We start from the raw sequence: 17,498 nt of genomic DNA, 5'->3' as shown, positions 1-17,498 counted from the left end.
TTGGGATAAATGTTTCCTTAGAATTAAAATAGTTTTTTTTCAACAAAATTTAAATGAATGAACTAATGAATTAACACAGAAATTAAAAAGTAATAAAATATCAAGAATTAATTGGGATAAATGTTTTTCTATAATTTAAATTAATTTCATCAATAAAATTTAACTGAATGAATGAATGAATGAACAAAAAAAATCAAAGGGTAATAAAATATCAACGGTGAAAAAATAATATAGTATAAAAGAAAATAAATTTATGATAAACATTTTCTATAGTTAAAATTATTTTTACAAATAAAATTTAAATAAATTAATTAATTAACAAAAAAATTAAAAACAAAAAACAAAATATCAATAATTAATAATGAAAAGAAAACATAATTAAAAATACTAATATTACTTTTTGGTAATAGGCGTTTTATTGGATTTTATTAACGATTTAAATACCAAGGATCTTTTACCATAAAAGAATTTATCACTAATACATATTTTGTATACTGATAAATTTTACTAAAAAAATAATTCCATCAATAAATATAATATATTATACTTTATTTTGTTTTATAAACTTATAGCAACAAATTTATCCACATAATAATCATCTTCTTTAAAAATATGAAAACATTTAAATTTTATATTTTTCTACAACTTCATGCACTTTATTCATCTCCATCCAATAAGCTAATGAGCAATTTGTACAAAAACAAAAACATTTTACTTAACAAATAAAAAACACTTTATAACATGTTTAATAACAAAACAACCTCATTAACTCAACATACAAAGAATTATGAATTCTTAAAAAAAATTAAAAAGTTATCAATATACTCATTCCCAATCCTTTTGAACAAATCAACACAAGTAACATGCTAAGAGTTACATTATTAGTATTATTTTTACTCAGCCAACATCAGAAAATTTTCAAAGAATCTACACATACTTACTATTAGTCAACATCGGAAAATTTTCAAAGCATAAAAAAACTTTGAAAAAAAATAATCAACCATATCATTTACTCATAAGTTTTTTTAGAAGCATTACCCAATTATATAGTAGATTGCATTGTAATGCAAATCTTACATAATTTCTCATGTTCTAAACCATCAAAACAGTACAAGTCAGATATAATATGTTTCAACAATCTCTGAAAGATTGATAAAAAGTATATGACAAATTTGTTTTAGTATTTAACACTTTAACATAGGGATGTTTACACGTAATGACAAATTAATAAATCTATTAATTTAGCTATTTTTTAAAAATACTAATTATGCATCCAATTAACTTTTGTTATTAACATTTAAATGCTTTTATTTATAGCACTTTATATTTAATGATAGTGTGAAAATGCTTACAAGAAAGTCAATTATTTGATGTAACGTGCTAAATAGACAAAAAGATTTCGTATGGGCAACGGCCATCTAGTTTTTTTTGTTTCCTCTTCCCAAAGAACATTCAAAGATAAACCAATTCTGTTTCTTTTTACAACAAAAAACAATTTTATCTTCTTCTGTTGAACTTCAACGGTTCAATTAATATCATTTCCATTTTTTTTACAAAGTTTTAAGCTTTAAACCAATTAAAATTCTTAATATCTAATATTCTATTCAATATTTATCAATATATAAAGTTATTTATTTATTTTTTAAATTAATTAGTTACTACTCAATTTTTAATATGTCTTTTACGTTTATTTTACATGAATATATAAATATAACATTTTTTTATTCTCGTGTACTATCTTAAAAAGTATTGTAAATGCTAAAAATACAATAAAATACATAGGATTAAAATTATAAAAGTATACCAAAATAACCCCTTCTTATAATTAAAACAAACAAAAATGGAAGAGTAAACAATAATTACTTTAATAACATTTAGTTGTTGTAAAATTAAATAAGTGATAACAAGTTTGAATGAGATTCAAATCCAATCTACCCAATTTAATATAATTTAAATTTAATACTTTAACATTTATATTTGATTGTTTAATTTATTAAATAAATCAGATTCATTTGAGTTATAAATTAATTTGATTGATTTTTTTAGATTACAAATTTATATTAAATTAAATTCTTTAATGATATTTTTATTTAATAAATAACAAATCATTAACTTAATATATATAATTTGAATAATGATTATTATAATAGAGTATAATTTTATATAACTTATTATTATATTCTAACAAAATAGTATCATATTAAAATCAGTCTATATTCATAAAATTTTAATTTACTATCTAAACTCAACCATTACAATCCATTTTACTAATTTTGTTTTATTTAATTATACTATATAATTTATGCTAAAATTTGCTTAATTTTTATTTATTTATAAAAATGACAATTTCGTTTAGTAGGATTTACCCATGTGTGTGAAACACGTTGGAAAGTGTGCTTGGAACGGAAAGTGTTCTGACAAATTCCGAGTTTATCCACAGTTGCTTAAAAGGCACGTTTGGATGACGAACATAAGCAATCCTACATAAAAATGGACCAAACAGTCCCTTGAGCCCCCACCACATCATATAACAATAACAACAGCTTTTCCTTTTCCTTCTCCTCTCCAATCCCTCCAAACCAAAATGCAAATTCCAAACTCCAAACCCAACTCCGACTCCGACCCAGTCTCCGAAGCAGAGCGGCGAATCCAGATGCTGGCCCTGCACCTGAGCCCCGTCGCGTGCGTGGCGGCGAGGCAGTTGGAGATGGAAGTGTGCGGCGGGCGTGGGAAGCTGAGCGTGGACACCCCATCTCTATCGAGTTACATGCGAGGTAAGCAAAGGGACATTCAAGAGAAGGTGTTCGATTACTTCAACGCCAATCCGCATCTTCAAACGCCCGTTGAGATCTTGAAAGACGACCATCGCGAATTGTGCATGAAGCAGTTAACGGGACTCGTCAGAGAAGCGGGGATTCGACCCCTTCGTTACGTAGTCAACGATCCCACCAAGTATTTCGCCATCTTGGAAGCCGTTGGAAGCATTGACATGTCGCTCGGGATCAAGATGGGGGTCCAGTACAGGTAACTAACTGCTTTCGCTAATGTCCAATAGAATGAGTCTAATTTCATCCATGTTAGTGTGCCTTTTTTGTTGACTACTTTTCTTGTGCAGTCTTTGGGGTGGTTCTGTTCTGAATTTGGGGACAAAGAAGCATAAAGATAAGTACTTCGATGGGATTGATAACTTGGACTATCCCGGTTGTTTTGCTATGACCGAGCTTCACCATGGTAATTCCATCTTCTTCTTTTCTGATGTTGGTTAAGTTGTTGACATTGTAATTGTGCGCTTTGTTTTTTCATCCCATTGGTTTGGTTAGTATCACTGACTCGTGATGATGGAGTGAACTTATGGAGGACACTCTGGAACTTGTAACTCGTAGTAAAGAAATGTAGGCATCAATTTAGGGTACAGAGGCTTGATTGATATTAGAGAACCTTTTTTTTTATGGTGTTTACTGATCATTATAAAATGTTTAAAACAATTTTTACGCACTCATAAACAGAGGGATTTATACAGAAGCATTGGTATCAGGGATTTTGTTTTCTCCTGTACATATCTTTAAGTAATAAAAGTGATTACAATATTTAGTTTTGTAATTATGTGTGAATAATAACGAATAAAAATATAAACTACTAAATTTAAGATGTCACCGAACCCTATTTGATCTAATATAACAAACGGCAGTTTTTATATATGTTCAATTGCCAGTAAAGTGGAGTTCAAGTCTTTAACCAACAACCCTTGCTTCCCTAGTTAGATTGTTTTCCATTCACAGCTTAAACTACTTTTGGATTGTGAGGCATTTTTTTCCTTGGAATTTTATATTTGTTGTGTTTTAACTCAAACATGCTACCCCATAGCTTCTCCGCAGGTATACTGTTCTAAACTGCTTACCTTTTTGTGCTTTTGAAAGGTTCAAACGTGCAGGGCCTCCAAACTGTTGCCACCTTTGATATAATCACTGATGAATTTATCATTGACACACCAAATGATGGTGCCATCAAATGGTGGATTGGCAATGCTGCAGTGCATGGAAAGTTTGCCACTGTTTTTGCTAGGTTGAAATTACCCACTTATGACACCAAAGGAGTCACTGATATGGGTGTCCATGCTTTCATAGTTCCGATAAGGGATATGAAGACCCATCAACCACTTCCTGGAATTGAGATACATGATTGTGGCCATAAAGTTGGCCTCAATGGTGTGGATAATGGAGCATTGAGATTCCGCTCGGTAAGAATTCCTCGGGATAATCTTCTAAACCGTTTTGGAGATGTCTCCCGTGATGGAAAATACACCAGTAGTCTTCCTACAGTAAATAAGCGATTTGCTGCAACTCTAGGTGAACTTGTTGGTGGTAGGGTAGGCCTTGCATATTCTTCAGTAAGTGTCCTGAAGGTTTCGGCCACAATTGCCATCAGATATTCTCTACTTCGTCAGCAATTTGGACCTCCAAACCAACCTGAAGTTAGTATTCTTGATTACCAGTCTCAACAGCACAAGCTTATGCCAATGCTTGCTTCTACATATGCTTTTCATTTTGCAACAACAACTTTAGTGGAGAAATACTCTCAAATGAAAAAAACTCATGATGAAGAATTAGTTGCAGATGTCCATGCTCTATCAGCTGGTCTAAAGGCTTATATAACATCCTATACTGCAAAGTCACTCAGCATCTGTAGGGAAGCCTGTGGAGGTCATGGTTATGCTGCTGTAAACCGGTTTGGTATTTTGAGGAACGATCATGATATTTTTCAGACATTTGAAGGAGACAACACGGTTCTACTACAACAGGTTTTTGGCCAAAACTATATTGCTTTTAATGTTTAATACCCTCTTACCTTTATAATCAGGTCTATTGGTATGTTTAATCAGATAACCAATATAAAATAGGAAAAAATGGCCTTAGAATTCATTCATTTAAATCTGGGACTGCGTTTGTTGCTTCCCATATAGAAAGATACTTGCACTCTTCTGCACTTCGGTGCTGTAGGGAATTGTGAACAAAGCTGCATTGAAGTTTTGCTTAAATACCAGATAATTAATAGCCAGCCTACACAGGGGCGAAGTCAGGAATTATTTTAGGGTAATCAACTTAAAATATCATAGCTTTCATGATATATGAAAAAAAGTAATATATTTTCTAGTGTTCACACGAAATATATAATAATATTGAGTATATGAAATAGTAACTAACAAGTGTGTGTAGTACGTAAGTGCAACAACCACTTGCAAATGGAAAAGAAATAGAAGAAAGTAGAAGTCTTTCAATGTCAATAAGAAGAACCCATATTAATTTTTATACATGTATAGTAATTGAATTTCAAAACGTAGGGGTGGTCGTGGTTCTCTTGGGCCATCCCACTTGCTCCGCCCGAGTCTACATTTATAACTAGCCTGTTGGTATGTTTTCATTAGATATCCAAGATAATATAAGAAAGAAGGATGGACCTTAGAACTCAGTCATTTAAATCAGTGTCGGTGTTTGCTGCCCTCCCTTATAACAAATATATTTACTGTCTTCTACTATAGGAGTTAGATTTAGCAAATTGAGAGTGCCGTTTCTTCTGCAGTTTTCTTTTGATCATGTAACACTTTTGCAACAGAACTGAATTCGGTTATAATACAGTGAATTTTCAGTACTGTTCTAATTAATTTTTTGTTATCTATCAAATTAGTTGAGAAGTACCCAAAGCATTTGAACCACCCTAAAAAATTAGCTATTAAAGGTAAGGGAGGAGAACTGGATACTTAAATACTACGATGAGCATTCCATCCTACTCAATGTGAGACTCGAGCAACCTATAATATCCAATCTCCTATCAATGAACAAAGCATCTTTGAAATTTGGCTAAAATAAAAGACCAATAATGGGAAGTTGCAGATGGTTGGGAATTATTTGCAACTGGCTTGCCCTTACTTTGCTTCGAATACCACTTTAACCTTGTTCTGTCATCTGCATTCTTCTGATGCTAACTGTTGGTAAAAAATTTCCGGGTCTTGCTTTTGTTAGTCTCCAAATGAAAATGCCAAAGTAATCTAATAAAACAATCTATTGAATTATTTGATTGCTGGTGGAAATATATTTTTGCATCATCGCTTTCATTAAATCTGTTCTAAAAGCTAAGATAGATAAAAATGTACCTTACCTGTGTATTAGATATTGGGGAAATCTCATGCTTCCTGAGATCTTGATTGACAGTTTGATCCTTAACTATCAGCGATAGATTTGTCGTGGGCAGCAAACTAGAATGGTTCATTGTAGAGATATCCGACCTTCGTAACAGTTGCTAATTGCAAAGGATTCTAAGGTATTGGCTCTAGATAGGATCAATAGCATATCCCAAGTATAGTGCATAACTTTCGAGCCTCAAGTACTGCAAAGCCCGAGAAGGCTACAATTGATGGATGGCATCCTGGGGAGGGTACAAGTTCATACTTAAAACCACGAAGCTTAACCTTTATTTGATGGCTACTCTAGCTTTACATCTTTAAGGCCATGCACTATGCATTTTGTTTGGTTTTGCTGTTCTTGTATTGGACCCAGGTTAACTAATAAGTTTTGGATTTTTCCTTTACAAATAAAGGTTGCAGCTGATCTTTTGAAACAATACAAGGGAAAGTTCAAAGGAGGAACTTTTGCAGTGACATGGAACTACTTGAGAGAATCCATGAATACATATCTGTCACAGCCAAATCCGGTAACTGCTAGGTGGGAAGGCGAAGATCATTTACGAGATCCTAATTTTCAATTGGATGCCTTCAGAGTGAGTTTTACCTTCATTCCTTCACTAGAGATTAAATATTGTTTATGATGACACAAATAATTCAACAACTTATATTGATTTTCACCGTGCAGTATCGAACGTCTAGATTACTTCAGAGTGTTGCTGTGCGACTCCGAAAGCATTCTAAATCCCTTGGGGACTTTGGTGCATGGAATAGATGCTTAAATCACCTTTTGACACTTGCAGAGTCGCATATTGAATCAGTCATCCTTGCTAAATTCATTGAATCCGTGCAGAGGTGCTTTCCTAGTTCTTTGCACTTGTGTATTATCTCCTTTATATACTTATTTTTTGCGTTTCATTCAATTTTAACTTGACCTGTATATGCTCCAGCTGTCCCGATCCAAGCTCGCAAGCTGCTCTGAAGCTCGTCTGTGATCTTTATGCTCTGGATCGAATATGGAATGACATTGGAACCTACCGAAATGTTGACTATGTGGCTCCTAACAAAGCTAAGGTATAGAAAAATTCTCCTTGAAATAAAACTGGTGTAATATTTTCGATAAAGAAATTAATGCTCAAGTCAAAACAAAAATTATTGATCTGTTTCTAGTTTTCCTAGCAGCTCAGAAACCCTTAATATGAATTGGGTAATAGCCACCACGGGGGACCGTTCTAAAAAGCCAAGAATAACTAGTAAAAACCTACATGATACAGTACTAGTACTGCGAGGGACAAATATGAATGATTTTCATGAAAATTTGGATAACCTTGACACCTTGAATGACATTTTTATCCAATGGACAACGTCGCTCATTGTTTAACTACGTATGCACTTCTTTTTTAACATTTATTTCTTACCCATGAGAAATTTCAAGATTAAGGAAAATAAGATTTGAGATATGAAGATTTCATATTGATACACTGGTTATCCCTCAACAAAACATAAATCAATAATGAGCGTGAGTTGGCTTTGTTGAAAGTCTTGTTTATTGCAATCACTTTTAAACCTTGAGAAGATAACAGTAGTGCATATGTATGAGGATGGGAATGCAAGGACCTTGCCTTTTGTTTACGCTGTAATCTTATTATTGGATATTGAAGTTTTTTCATTTCACAGGCAATCCACAAACTCACGGAGTATCTTAGTTTCCAAGTGAGGAATGTTGCAAGGGAACTTGTTGATGCATTTGATCTTCCGGATCATGTTACACGGGCTCCTATTGCTATGCGGTCAGGAGCTTACTCGCAGTACACACAACATGTGGGATTTTAATAACAAAGGGCTCAAAGAAGATTCGTGTTCTTTGGGGAATTGACCCGATAATTCTTTCGGTCCAGGGTTAAAATTGTGGCACCTGACCAAGATCGCCACACTATGGAGCCATAAATGAAGTTTCAGTTGAAGATTAGATTATCCACGGAAAATAAAGAATTGTCTGTATATAGATATTTAAAAAGATGTTAATTTATAATAATAAATCAGACGTCGAGACCAAATGAGAATATAATCGATTACGCTTTTCTGCTGTCATGCCAATGGATGCAGTTTCAATGATCCACAAGCATATAGAAAAAAAAAAATAAAGATGGAGACTTGTGTCGTGAACACATCCCCAGCTAAGTACCATATGATTCTCCCAAGAAAACAAGACTTTGCTACCCATAAGTTACAGAAACTTACTCTCCGTTTTTCATCTCAAACTTCTTTTTTCAACAGGCTCATGATCATGTGTTTATGTTTTTGAGCGTTTTTCATATATAATAAATTAATGTCAAGCAAGCACAGTAGAAATTTTTGTTCATATACTTGAAAATTAAGCTTTTTCAGTCCTGATAGTTCTGCAATTATGATATGCGTTTCGAGCTGCTTCACTTTTTTGCCTGATATCTTCATACATTTTCAATGATGCCTCAGAAAATTTCGTGAGTCGATCAAGAACCTTGGTTAACCTTGCATGAATACAGCTCAAATTTGCAGACTCGTCTTCATTATCTTCATTAGTTTTGCTCTCCTCGGTTTCTGCAGTTCTTGCATTTGCAGAATTCTGTTTCCTGAAAAGTTGGTCATTCTGCTGCTCGGTCCGCAGGTGAAGATCAGACAAAAAGTCTATGATTGCCTGACTTAGTTCCTCAGAAGGTAAAGCCTTGATCCCAGCAGACCAGTCCCGACAAAGAACAAATATAGGTGGTGCCAGAAGTCTGCGAGGGGAGAACGGTCTTCTGCTCTTGGAACGCTCCCTTGGTAGCAGTATACAGTTTTGCAGCCATGCATTGAGTGCTTCCACATATGAAGTGAGGCTGTTAATCCAGTTTGCAAAACTCAGACCAAAGAACTCAACTTCTTCTAGAAGCCGGGTCATTATCTCCCTGCGCACTTCTCCTCGCAACAAGGTTTCTGTTGAGTTTCTTGAATGATATGCTAAGGAGATGGTGATGTACTGTGCATGATGACATTCCAGCATGGCCTTCCACATTCTGATCAATCTGCATAACCCGTAGTTTCTCAGGTCATTAGTGGTTATAGGTTCATAGCTTTAACACTCAGCTGGCAAGGAATAGTTGTTTATCAATAGCAAACAGTTAACTTCAACAATGATAACAAATGTAAAATCCAGAACCTCTCACTTACCCTTCTGTAAATTCCAAAAGTTGTGGGAGCAATTCTTCATCCCTCATTCTCTCAATTCGTTTAGATATTGAATCAACAGAATATATAGCCACTCTTAACCGCGAATGCAGATCCTTCACAACAGACCGGGTCTTGTCAATCACATGAGAGCCTTGATCTTTTGCAAATTGATGCCTAAGCTGGTGACATTTTCGATCATACTCCTTCATGATGGATTCACTAGCCTACAGACAGCCAATAAGTGGTCAAAAGTATCAGGAATTGAAAACACAAATTTTCGAGGTGCAGTACATTTAATAAACACACACATTGATGATAAAATAATACCTCTGCGTCCCCTTGAAAGGAATCAAAATTTGGAGAGAAAGAACTAAAGGCATATTTTGGCTAGTATTTTCGATTTCCAAAGTCTTTCTTAAAGGCGTATTTTGGCTAGTATTTTCGATTTCCAAAGTCTTTCTTTCCCTTAAGTATCAGTTATTTATGTGTCAAACGGTTTAAGTAATTTACTGGCATCACTTGTTTGATTATTGTTGACAAATTGCATGAACCCATTCGAGAGTTTGAGTTGAAGTAGTGAGGTACTATTGACAATAGAGAATGCAGTAAATTTTTTCAACCATAGTTTAACAACGCTTTTTTGTTTTCATTTTCTACACCAGATTCCCATAATGAATGAAAAGAAAATCTTGACACAACTTGTCTAGTATCAAGAGTTCCCTACAACACCATATAAGATAGATACAAAATTAGCCCTGAAATCAGAATAGCACAACAAATTAACATGATGTTGCTTATGCATTTTCGAATACGATAAGTAGGATAGGCATGGAATCATAATTTTTCATGTCTTACACCCTTTCATTTTATAACCAGCATCTCAAGATAACCACATGTTATGATTTCAATGTGGAAACTTCTATAGGCATAAATGTTCAAGGAACTCAGATGTAATCGACTCACTCACTGGATATTTTGAAGATATTAGATACCAATTCTTAATATGTAAATTAGCATACTCATACATCAGGCAGCGTCAGGTTTATCCATTTATGTCACACTTTAATTTTCATACTTTAATTGTTTTCACCATAGTCTCTTTACTCTTCATTTCTATGCTACTTGTAATACCTTTACTTCATCATAGAGCTTTCGCTCCCATGCATATAGTCTGTCAAGGGTGGATGAATGGCTTCCAGCAATCATGCAGACTTCTTCAACAAAGTCACTTCCACTATCATCAACATCTTCCTTTGTTTTTGCAGCCAAAGCATTCTTAGATGAGGATGACCGAGAAGATGCTGTCCTTTTCCAACTTATAATTTTTTGGGCAGGTTCTGCAGAAGAAAAAGAAAAAAAAAGATATAAATTATTCAATCCTAAAAATTCATCTTTCAATAATCAAACTTTGACATACAACAGAAACAGTGACCTCGTAGTTAAAGAGTAAAAACTAGCCAAGAAAAAATTTGAGAAATACTGAACTTACAGATAGATTGCATTGCATTGCATCAAATACAAAACAATGCCGCATGCCTCTTTATTTCCAAATTCATTACACGGTAAAATCTTATGTCAACATGGCTTACCTTTACAACACTGCTTGCTAACCATTATTTATTTGTTGAAAAAATTTATACCTCATGAATTCAAAGGGATTCTTGCAGGTTGTTTCATACACAAATTACCTTAATCCAAGATGTAAGAACTAAGAAACCATATTCATCAACCAATTTAAAACATTCAGAAAGTTGAGAATATAACAGTTTGTGACATGTCCAGAATAGTGTCATTTCATTTGTTACGGGAAATGGAGAATTTAACAAGAGCTAATCAAGCATGTAGAAATCATCAAGAGAGCAACAAACTTAATTCAAAGAATGATTAACAAAACCTAAATCATGAAGGATGTGATATTTAAGACTAGATTAGTTACTAATCAGTGTCTAATTACAGAATCAAAGCAACTTACCCTGGAAAACAGGTGAAGCCTTTCCCCCGCAACAAACAGGCTGGAAAGCTGACAGCATATCCATGGTAGAGGATTTCACTATCAGAAGAGACAGCAGAAGATTAGTAATAATAAAGAAGACTAATCAGTTTGCACTACTAGATAAAAAGTTCACATGATACCAAGGAATTACCTTTTGCTTCAGAATACCCCACCATGATTTTGTTTGCTTCTAATAACCTCAAGACCTCCCTACCAGATTCAGAAGCTCGAATGAACCGATGCTCTATATCCTTTATGCTGGAGAGAAAATCTTTAGCTCTGTGGGTGATGAACTCTGAAGGATCCTCTCTTTCCGCGGACACATTTTTTCCAGCCATGTTCTTCTCCTTCTTTGAACTGGATCTTCCACCAGCACCCTTGTCTGCAACAGTTCGGCTTACTTCACCTGCATCACTCGGCAACTCTATCTCTCTCACTTCTCCATGAACCTTTTGTTTGCCCCCTTCCACTCCTCTTGAAACAATTGAATGATCAAGGTAGGGAGCATAAGAATTTCCACCCTCATTTCCCATTGCATCACTGCTGAACTTTCCAAACTTCTCATCAAGGTTAGGTTGCATCATGCAATGCCCATCTGAACCGACATGCAACCACTGATCTCTATTTTCTTCATCCCTACACTCTCTGGAGTCACTGCAATGCACTGCAAACCTGAAGCTCTCACTATCCTCCCCAGGATCAAAGAAATCCCAAGACGCACCTGACTCAGGAGGAGGTGGTGGAGGTGGAGGCATTGGAACCACAGTGGATTCATCATCCAAATAATTGATGTTTCCACATGCATTGACTGTAACAGTAACAGCAGCATTACCCCCCGACCTCATGTAACTAAGAGTGGTGGCCACAGGCGGGGAAAGAGGACTATCATTGTGCAAAGGTGACTCCGAAACTTCAACCTCAGCAACATGTGAAGGTGATGGAGAAGGGTAACTAGTTTGAGAAGGGGTTTTGTCAGATACAGACAGAGATGACTCTGCCACTACCTCAGCCTCAGCATACCTGCGGAGAGAAATGCCAACATTTCGAAGAGATTGAATGTACGAAACATGTGCAGCTGCTAAAGCATATCTTGAATCGATAGCCACCTTGATGAACCGCTTTCTTTCCCTGCACAAACTCAAAGCTTCATTCTTTTCTGCTTTTGAGTTCGTAGCACCCATTTCCCCCTTTAATCGGATTAAATTACATCGATTCACTGAACATTCAAAGAAAAGACTCTATTTTTACAACCCTCACCACAATCCATTACTATTTCTTCATAGCTTCACATTCACAATCTCACACCACATTCGAAAGGGTCCACTTTAATAAAAAAAATAAACAAAACAAACCCAATGAGGATGAAAAGTAAGATATCATAACCCTTCACCTTGACAGCTGGAAAAGCAAGACCTCCTTGGTCAAAATGTGATCTTTATTATATTTCAGACAGTGATGAACAGAGAAGCAGGGAGCACCCAGGTTGGTTGCATGGTGATGCAGTAAGTGTAGAAAATGAGAGGTCTTAGGGTAGTGGGAAAGGGACAAGACCCTTTGTTAGAGGCAGATAAGGAAAAGAAAGAGAAATGGTGGTGGTAAAGTTATTGAGTTGGTTTCTCAGAGACACAAAGAAGGAAAGGGAAAGCAATGAGGGTAGGTAAAAGTCATCAAAACAAAGGGCATCAAGGGAAACTGAAGCGTATCAGTGTGGTTGTAGTTTATGAGTATGTATGTAATAAGATTGTAGCAGGGATTCTGCAGGGAAGGCCCGGGCAATGAACAAGGAGCATTGTGCAGTGCAAAGATGGAAAAAAGGTGGAAAAGGAGAAACAAACAAAAATGGTGAACCACTGCCAGTAATTCTGCAGCAGTTATTACTCACATCAAGTGGGTCACAAGAGCTACTCTGAAACTTAAAATAAATAAATAAATTCAACGGTAACAGTTGTGTATATTTGATTAAAATTTTATTTAAAAAATCATAAAATAAAGTCACAAAATATAACATATTTAAAGTAAAATGAAACTTATTGAAAAAACAAATCTCTAAAATGAAGTTACACAATGAAGCTCATTTCAAATAAACTGAAATTTCTTATCATACATTAAAAGGATATTATTTATTCACTTATGATATCACATCATTATAAAACAATTTATATTTAATTTATTTTAATAAAAAAATTATAAACGTTAAATGTAGATATATAGTCTAATAAATATGTTAAGTTATATGGTTTAATAATGTTTATTTCGTTTTAGTAACCTAAATCATTAGAAAATATTTTAATATATATTTGTTGGTGTAAAAATATATATATTAATAAATGTGGCCAAATATAGGTAACAGGATTACATTCTAATATTCTTATATATTTATAAAATATTTGATAAATTATATAAAGTATAATAATATTATTATTATTATTTTAATTATTATATATATAAAAAAATCATTATATTTGTTTATATTACTTGATATTATTAGTTTTATCGTACGAGTCACATAATCCATAAATCTTATGAATACATATAGTATTCTATCATAAAATATGCGTTTATTATATATTTTTTTTTCAGTAAAACTTTGTCACAACTTCACTCTTTTATGGTCATCACCCGCAGTTAAGCCTAGATATCTCACGGAATGGATTCCAACTCGATGGTGACCATTAAAAATCAAATGCATATGTTAATTTAGCATAACAAGGAATTAGTTAGGACTTCGAGCTCAAAGCCTTGTGCGCTTAACAATAGGCGGACCTTTAAGCACTGAACCAGGAGTTCATCAGCCTAGAGAACGGGAAGTCCCTTCCTCATCCTCGACAAATGATCCCTCCACCAATAGTACAAACATGACATTCGTTGGTCAATACGAGTCCCTGCAGCAGGGGCATCAAGGAAAAGGTCAAACCTTTACACGCCAATAAAACATTTAGGAGGAGGCCCGCACAACTCTCGGACAAAGTGCAACCTATCATCTTGACAAGATTCTCATGAAAGTCGTGATAGATTAGCTTGATGTAGATCCCAAAGAGATTGGAGCAGGTCAACCCAACACAAAGTTGGGGAGACTTGCAACTAATCGTGCCACTCGAAACGAGATCACGATAAGCAAAGACATCATAGCCTCTACTAGGATGAGGAGTTAACGGAGTCTTAAAATTCTACTGGTCATCTTGATAAGCAAGTAAATCGAGAAGAACATTAATCTTCCCGGGTACACCCTTAAATTTTTTTTGTAGGAATGACTTCTCATGTCCACCTAATGTTGATAATTTCAATCATTTCACAACAGAGGTAGCTTGAGCTAGCATCCAAAGAGGATTTTCATCAACATTCACAAGTACGATGGAACAATTAACTCGACCATCCATCTAAAAGCTTATTTGATCTAGGTTAGTATTCACACCCACAATAAAAGAATTTTTTTGCAAGTTGTTTCCTACCATCTTGGACAACCTAACTTTGGAATGGTACTACATGTTGCCTTCATACTCGGTGGACTCTTTTGATATGTTAAGTACCATGTTTAGAGATTGGTTGATATGTCAAGACGGGAGAACACCCTATCACTAAGAGAGCAAGGGAGGGCAATAAGCTCATCCGGATAGAATTTGACGATAGACATAAGCTTAGCTACCCTCAACTCATTCACGAGCTCGGAGGCTTAGAAGGTCACCTTTTCTTGAATCGAAGTATAACTAGAGTCTCTAATGGGAGGGAATTGGTAGCGCCTTTTTACTGTTGGTGTAGGTGGCTCAACCCGTAATACAAATGGTGTAACCTTTTTACCCTTGGTTACCTGCTTTTTTTTTTCTTCTTCTTCTTTCTTGGGAGGCTCCTAAGGTGACCCCGAGGAAATCACTAAAGGAGAAGCGAAAACTAAAGATTTCGATAAAGAAACTTTTTCGCTAGAAGAGACAGGAAAATAATTTTCACTCATGCATTAATCTCTCTCTCCAACTTGGAACGATGACAATCATAGCCAAATCAAAAGAAATAGAAGAAGACATACATACAATAGCGAGCATACTCGATAAGAATACAAACCCAAACGAGAAACAAACAAATGCAAAAGGTGCAGAGATGAACAAAAAGGAAGAAAGAAAGGAGTGGTAATGGCCAAAAAATATAAGGAATTCGAAAAGACAAAATGCATTACAAAGCGTCATTTCAGGCCAAAAATAATCACAATCCTCGGTGCTTCATCTTCTAGACTTAAACCACCCGGACGTGGCTACGTTAGCCACTACTAGATGCATTTAATGCGATAGGACACTTCATAAAGCGATGCAATCATTACAACATTTCAAAAGAAATTCTTTATTAATGCCATGTAGTTACCTACAAAGTTATCACTAGCTTTATAAGTTGGTAGCACAAAGCAAAACTTGCCTAAGCCAGCAACACAAAACAAAGTTTGTCTAAGTCAACGACATAGAACAAAGTAGGCTTAAGCCGACAATACAAAACAAAGCTTGCTTAAGTTGGCAACACACAACAAAATTTGTCTAAGTCGACAACACAAAACAAAGTTTGCCTAAGTTAGCAGTATAAAGCAAAGTTTGCTTAAGCCAACAGCAGAAATCTTGATAAACGACATAATATCCTGCCTAGGTCAACAATTCAAAAGCACATAAGATAGTGTTCATGGTCAAAGACGACCACTTATCGTTCGACCTAACGGCTAGTTCACATGCGAAACCCTAAAAGTTTACCACAACTCGACTAGAGAGCTAGTCATAATCACAACAAACACCTCTCACATAATAATCAAACTCTCGAGACTGAAAAACTTATGTACATACTTGAGCCAACAAATATGCTCGGTCATGTGGCTAATTCAATTTCTAACATGTTAGAAAATATTCTAAGACATATTTATTGATGCAAATATTCATATATTAACCATGATCAAATATAAGTAGTCTGATGACATCATAATTTTTTTTAGGCTTAATTACCTACTTAGTCCCCATGTTCGGAGGTAATTTGCTGTTTAGTACCCGGTTTTAAAAATGTAGGCATTTGATACCTATGTTTTGAAATTTGTATCAATTGAATCCTACCCACTTAACGCCGTTATAAATCTAACGTTTTTCTGACTGTGTATGTGATTTGTGGACGAGCGTTTGTGGACGAGCGCCATGGACGAGCGTTCGCTTCGTTGGACGAGCGTCCTCTTCTGCCTGACTGGGCGTTCGCTTCGCTGGACGAGCGTCCTCTTCTGCCTGACTGAGCGTTCGCTTCGCTGGACGAGCGTCCTCTTCTGCCTCGTTGGACGAGCGTCCTCTTCGCTGGACGATCGTCCTCGGCGCTCGTCCACAAACGCTCGTCCACAAATCACATACACAGTCAGAAAAACGTTAGATTTATAACGGCGTTAAGTGGGTAGGATTCAATTGATACAAATTTCAAAACATAGGTATCAAATGCCTACATTTTTAAAACCGGGTACTAAACAGCAAATTACCTCCGAACATGGGGACTAAGTAGGTAATTAAGCCTATTTTTTAATATCATATTATATAATATTTGATAAATAAAATAAGGTATCATATTATCATTATTATTTCAATAATTATCATATATATATATATATATATATATATATATATATTAACTCATTATATTTATCAATATTTGTTAATATTATTTATATTCTCTTCGTATTATTAAGTTTATCCTGTAAGTCCTATGATTCAAAAGTTTTATAAATACACATAGTATTTGTTGGTAATATTTCTTTTATTTGAAAGATCCAACGTCTTTTACTGATTTTGAGTATCAAAAAATCATTTAAAGGTGAATCTGATTTTGCATCCCAGTACGAAGAGTACACATCATCATTCTTCAATCTATTTATATCTTATAACATATTCAAAAATTCATCCTGATAATCTCGATAAAAACATTAACTAATTTATAATTATATATACTTTTATTTCAAACTTAATTATAAACCTGTACAAAATATTACTTTTATTCTTAGACATTTTAATGTATCAACTAAAAAAATTTAGACAATACCACTTGTAAAAACAGCTCAATTTTTGCTTTTTAAAGGAAATCCTGCACCGAAGTGATTGGATATGCTGAAGATTATTTACCACACGGATGAACGTCGTTTGTGTGTTG

The 17,498-nt window shown here is 34.7% G+C and overlaps 2 protein-coding genes across 2 annotated transcripts; one reads left to right on the top strand and one right to left on the bottom strand.

Annotated features, from left to right (window-relative positions):
- The first annotated feature begins 2,494 nt into the window (after positions 1 to 2,494).
- On the top strand, positions 2,495 to 8,266 carry ACX2 (acyl-CoA oxidase 2). The gene is made up of 7 exons (XM_047326252.2): positions 2,495 to 3,024; positions 3,116 to 3,231; positions 3,918 to 4,798; positions 6,592 to 6,771; positions 6,864 to 7,030; positions 7,126 to 7,249; positions 7,853 to 8,266. The coding sequence occupies exons 1-7, from the start codon at positions 2,585 to 2,587 to the stop codon at positions 8,006 to 8,008; spliced, it is 2,064 nt and encodes a 687-aa protein (XP_047182208.1). The 5' UTR covers positions 2,495 to 2,584; the 3' UTR covers positions 8,009 to 8,266.
- Positions 8,267 to 8,367: 101 nt separating this feature from the next.
- LOC124848538 (protein ROLLING AND ERECT LEAF 2-like) lies at positions 8,368 to 13,227 on the bottom strand. Its single transcript, XM_047326240.2, has 5 exons — positions 11,509 to 13,227; positions 11,337 to 11,414; positions 10,496 to 10,701; positions 9,365 to 9,588; positions 8,368 to 9,219 (listed from the first exon to the last, which is right to left on the bottom strand). Exons 1-5 carry the CDS (start codon positions 12,536 to 12,538, stop codon positions 8,550 to 8,552), a joined length of 2,208 nt encoding a protein of 735 aa, XP_047182196.1. The 5' UTR covers positions 12,539 to 13,227; the 3' UTR covers positions 8,368 to 8,549.
- Positions 13,228 to 17,498: the final 4,271 nt, after the last annotated feature.

The sequence above is a fragment of the Vigna umbellata genome, chromosome 1 (assembly GCF_029865625.1).
Source record: "Vigna umbellata cultivar VRB3 chromosome 1, Vumbellata_1.0, whole genome shotgun sequence".
Lineage (NCBI taxonomy): Eukaryota > Viridiplantae > Streptophyta > Magnoliopsida > Fabales > Fabaceae > Vigna > Vigna umbellata.
Note: the sequence above shows the minus strand (reverse complement) of the source record. Positions and strands in the feature narration are given on the sequence as shown.